Source organism: Oncorhynchus mykiss, chromosome 7 (assembly GCF_057628025.1).
Source record: "Oncorhynchus mykiss isolate SJ-2025 chromosome 7, ASM5762802v1, whole genome shotgun sequence".
Classification (NCBI taxonomy): domain Eukaryota; kingdom Metazoa; phylum Chordata; class Actinopteri; order Salmoniformes; family Salmonidae; genus Oncorhynchus; species Oncorhynchus mykiss.
The window spans coordinates 19393664-19398767 of record NC_143028.1 but is presented as its reverse complement, the minus strand read 5'-3'; the positions used below and the strand labels follow the sequence as shown (position 1 = coordinate 19398767).

The 5104-nt window shown below is 41.8% G+C and overlaps 1 protein-coding gene across 2 annotated transcripts; it reads left to right on the top strand.

The window, feature by feature from the left end:
- The first annotated feature begins 500 nt into the window (after positions 1 to 500).
- Positions 501 to 4837, top strand: LOC110527545 (leucine-rich repeat-containing protein 58-like). 2 transcript variants are annotated; one of them, XM_021608894.3, is made up of 4 exons: positions 501 to 1289; positions 3001 to 3129; positions 3295 to 3572; positions 3799 to 4837. In XM_021608894.3, exons 1-4 carry the CDS (start codon positions 835 to 837, stop codon positions 3990 to 3992), a joined length of 1056 nt encoding a protein of 351 aa, XP_021464569.1. In that variant the 5' UTR covers positions 501 to 834; the 3' UTR covers positions 3993 to 4837. The 2 variants fall into 2 exon arrangements, with proteins under 2 accessions (XP_021464569.1, XP_090096618.1); XM_090240492.1 differs by having other exon boundaries at positions 587 to 993.
- Positions 4838 to 5104: the final 267 nt, after the last annotated feature.

Below are 5104 nucleotides of genomic sequence, written 5' to 3'. Positions count from 1 at the left end.
CTGGAATGGTTATGCACATTTTTATTAATACACTTTTGGCTGAATGTGTGTGTACTGGGTGTGGTATATGGCCAATATACCACGGCTAAGTGCTGTTCTTATACACGAACGCAACGCAGAGGGCATGGATTCAGCCCTTAGCCGTGGTATACTGGCCATATACCACAAATCCCCCAGGGGTCTTATTGCTATTATAAACTAGTTACAAAGTAATAAGAACGGTAAACAATAAATGTTTTGTCATACCCGTGGTATACGGTCTCATACACCACGGCTTATAATGGTCATTATATCATTTCACATGTATTTTATGATTTCACATGTCTCCAGACCTTTGTGACATAAGGTCTACCACTAAAACTAGTAGGGCATATTACAAAATATTAGATATGGTTCCTCATAGGCTAATAGAAACGAGAGCTGGGGTGTCCAATTGCAAAGTTAATTGACCATGTACTTCAGTGTGAAAACAGATAACCGTTTACAAAGCATCCACACACGCGCAAACGTGATTTCTGGACATGGAGACGTTCTGTGGCATCAGAGCAAGCAGGCATGCACGGGTTAATTTAAACTGGGGGCGGAGAATCTAAAGCTTGACCAGCCTTGTAACACCGGCTACATGTGAACGTGATGCCAATGTGACAGCTGTGCGTGTACGGTCCGTGGTGTGACTGCGGTCTGTATTTAATGGACATTTATTTGAAGATTAGCAGAATGCGTAGAGAGGCTTTATACGGTCTTAACCAGTGCTGAAAGAGCTTATACTTTGTAAAAAATAACACTTAATTCATTCATATTTTTGAACTCGCTGGATAACAATTGGTATTGAATATGGAGCTGTTTGCAACAGTTGATCAGGGGGGTTGCATTTTGGACATGTCCCATCTGAATCTGGAGAGCTTAAATTTGGACACTGTCGGTGACGAACGGAGGAGAGTGACCCAACAACTCTACCTGTATAACAACCGACTGATTGTGTTTCCCGCTTCGGTATGTCTATTCTCCAATTTGGAAGTTCTGGATATAAGCAACAATGGATTAACGGTTCTCTGTGAGGACATTCAACGTTTGTCAAACCTCAAAACACTCATAGCCAAGAACAACCGTTTGAACGAATTCTCGTTCCCAAAGGAATTTGGGTCCATGCAGATAGACACATTGAACTTCAGTGGGAATATATTTGAAGAGGTGCCCATTCAGTTTCTAAAACTCCAGCGATTAAAATATCTGTCTCTTGGGGGTAACAGACTCAAAGCTATCCCCTCAGAGATAGAAAATGTTACCAGGTAAGACTACTGATACATTATAGCGGCAATAGAGTTTTAATAATGTAGGCTAACGGTATTAGTTACAATGAAACTAACTACTTACACCATAGTACCTCATGTAACGTTAATTACCATGCAATCATAGGTGTTATAGGCACTTAATATAAATGGGGACTTTTAACAAACAACAACATCTATGCATGACGAAGTGAGGTTGTTGAAATTTAGATGAGCTTTAAGCTTTTAAGCTTCTGAGCTTATACACTCGTTGCTTCTAATAGCGTAACGTTGGGACGCTCAAATGTGAATAAAGAAATCGCCACATCAAGGTTACGTTGCCCTTATCAAATATATTTTAGTCATTTAGCATACACTCTTAACCAGAACGAGAGTCTCATAGGGCGGCGCACAATTGGCCCAGCGTCGTCTGGGTTTGGCGGGTGTAGGCGGTCATTGCAAATAAGCATTTGTTCTTAATTGGTTTGCCTAGTTAAATAAGGGTTAAATAAAAATGTAAAATACGAGCCATTAGGGTTGGGTGCCTTGTTCAAGGACACATCGATAGATTGTTCACATAGGTCAGGGATTCGAACCAGCCGCCTGCCACTTACAAGCCCATCACTCTTAATCGCTAGGCTACCTGCGCCTTACCCGATAATAGCATGCCCATAATAGCCATTATGTAGTAGTAGGCTTGAATAATAAGCTCTGTTGCTGTCTTAATGAAATGCCTGGGACTCCATAACTACAGCGGTAATGTCAAGGTGTGCATTTAGGAACTAGATGGCCGAGGGTTAAGATAACGGGCAAATACATTTGCATAAAATCAATGCTGTTGCTGTATTCAGCTAGATAGGTTCCACATCTTGGTGCTGCATTGACACAAATCTTTGGAATCAGCTCATCAGTGCAGCTTAGCCTGTCTGGCTGGCTGTGTGCCGTGTTACAAAACAAGGTCATTTGACATATTGCCCACAGTGGGGGACTGGCACCATGAGAGAGGAAAGTGGGGGTTTAGGACTTGGAACAGAGTGGATAATAAGTTATAGACTAAAGATAAGATGAGAAGGTCAATTGGACACCCCCCAAAAGCATACAGCAGTTTCAGACTGTATGGAGGCTAAATTAGCAGCAGTGCTTTGCATCATAAGGCCTCACCTCTTGACATTTCTCGTTCTCTCTCTCTCTCTCTCTCTCTCTCTCTCTCTCTATCTCCTTCTAAAAGGAGAAGACGTTTTACAATCAGAGTTCTTTTACAATCATCTCTTCTCTTCATTCTGTATCTCTTCCGTTGACATAAATTGTCAAACACTGGAGTTAAATTCTTAACTAACTCTCCCTCTATCTCCTCTCTCTTTCTTCTGTTGTCAGCTTTATCAGAGAGAGTTGGCAGGTGTTCGCTCTGGAGGTGTTCAAGAGTTTAGTATGTGTGTCAACTTATCACAGCGGTTCTCCAAAAACAAACAGACCACTCAGTCCAATCTTTGAACCCTGGAATTTCAACATGCTTCTTCTGGATTTAGACAACTGTTTGGCCATTCTTGACCTTTGAACATTGTGCATTATATAATCCACATAATAATTCACATTTCCAGTTGCTGCGGGATTATTTTTATGCTGTAGAAAACTGGTTCAAACTAAGATACTACATCTGTATGTTAATTTAGCAATGTTCCCTGTCATTCCAAGCGTGAAGAAAAACATATTTTTTTTCTCTGATCTGATGCAGTCTGGAGATGCTTTATTTGGGTGGGAACCTCATCACCTCCATCCCCCCAGAGCTGGCCAGCCTTCGCGGTCTCAGATACTTGGTCCTTTGTGACAACCGGATACAAAGTGTACCCCCCCAACTCACCAGGTGAGGGCCATCCCATAAGAAAAACACTGACTTTACATAATTTATTAATTTGACCGACAGTTCTTTTTTTCTTAAAACTTGGGTCTCCGGTGTGTCATAAGACTGTGTTAGCCTGCTGAGCTAAAGCCATGATTCACTGTCATGTCTGAATATGTCTGTTTGTAGACTCTACTCCCTGCGCTGCCTCAGTCTCCATAACAACCTACTCACCTACCTACCGCGCGAGATCCTCAGCCTGGTGCACCTGCAGGAGCTCAGTCTCCGCGGCAACCCCCTGGTGGTCCGCTTCATCAAGGACATGACTTACGACCCTCCCTCCCTGTTGGAGCTGGCCGGACGGACCATCAAGTCCTGCAACCTGCCCTACCACACCAATTACCTGCCTGGAAACCTGGTGCATTACCTGGACCTGGCCAGCAAGTGTCCCAACCCTAAATGTACCGGTAAGTGGAGGAGAGGGGGCAGGTTTAGGTTACATACTTATGTACTAGTATTTGTGAGTGGATCAGAGGAGGCTCGTCCAGGGAGGAAGAGGAGGCTGGTCCTCCTCAATAACTTGAGGAAAAATTCAAATGAAACATGTTCAAAAATCCTTTTGAAAATAAAATCAAACCTTGAGATATTTGTATTGCTCTCATATTGTTGTGCTACTTGTCTCCTTCCTCTCAGGTGTGTACTTTGACTCATGTGTGAGGCACATCAAGTTTGTGGACTTCTGCGGGAAGTATCGGCTACCCTTCATGCACTACCTGTGCTCCCCAGAATGCACCTCTCCCTGCAGCTCCAACCCGCAGAGCGACGCTGAGTCGGAGGACGAGAAGTGCGTGTCGGCCAACAGGCTGCAGAGAGTGCTTCTGGGATAGGAGAAAGTGGAACGTGAAAGGACCTCGAGTTCACTGACACACATACTGGATGATGGACAGTTTCCATGACTCCCAACTCACCTGACTAACCCAACTTCTCCTGTGCCATACACGATAAACACCGACACTGAGCTGTTCACTTCCAATAGAGTGCCACATTCAACATGAGATGTAGGATTCCTCAAGGAGTGATTGTAAAGTATATTAACCGCAGTTTATCTTTTTTTTTCTTTTCGAGCCGTAGTGTTTTAAACATCTAACTGAAGCTTATGGAGGACTGATTTTGTTGTGGAGCACTCATCAAATGTATTTTAATGTAGAGCCTCAGTTTGTAGTTTCTGTGTTAACATGAAGGGATGAATGAATTGTATGTAAAAATGGATTTTCTTTACAATATAGATTCAGAAATGCAGAATGTGTTCCATGCTTCTTTTTTTTATCACCTCTCTTAACAGTTACTCTTTAATCGTCATACTTCTGTTGACACTTTGGCTGCTCGTACATGTAATCCTAATATACAGTAGTCTCTGTCCCCTGTAGCATTTACACACCAGGCATTAATGCCTTCCCTTATCTCACAAAACAACAATTTGTGTTGTTACAAACCAAGGGGAAAGTTGTGTATGTTAATGTGAGGATCTCTTGCTCAAAGATACTAATCCAGAGCTTGTACTGTGAATTAAATGTTTTACATTGGTTTGATTTTTTGAATTTGTATAATTTATTTGAATAAATCGAAATGAATATCTATATATTATATCTGTTGATTGTATAAATACAGTATATCATTGACATGAGTACTGTTCTGTTAACTGGATACATAAGATAATGCTGTTTTTTAAAATTAATTTGTTATTGAACCTTTATTTAACTAAGCAAGTCATATTCTTATTTACAATGATGGCCTACCAAAAGACAAAAAAAGGCCTCCTGTGGGGACGGGGGCTGGGATTAAAAAACAAATAACATTATAGGACAAAACACACATCACGACAAGAGAGACAAGACAACACTACATAAAGAGAGGCCTATAACAACAGCATAGCATGGCAGCAACACATGACAACACAGCATGGTAGCAACACAACATGGCAGCAGCACATCATGGTAGC

What these genes read in the sequence shown, in the direction of transcription:
- LOC110527545 (XM_021608894.3), top strand. Translation starts at nt 835, where the DNA reads ATGGAGCTGTTTGCAACAGTTGATCAGGGGGGTTGCATTTTGGACATG. An exon ending in GTACCCCCCCAACTCACCAG is followed by an intron (nt 3,130 to 3,294) that starts GTGAGGGCCATC and finishes GTCTGTTTGTAG; the next exon opens with ACTCTACTCCCTGCGCTGCC. An exon ending in TCCCAACCCTAAATGTACCG is followed by an intron (nt 3,573 to 3,798) that starts GTAAGTGGAGGA and finishes CCTTCCTCTCAG; the next exon opens with GTGTGTACTTTGACTCATGT.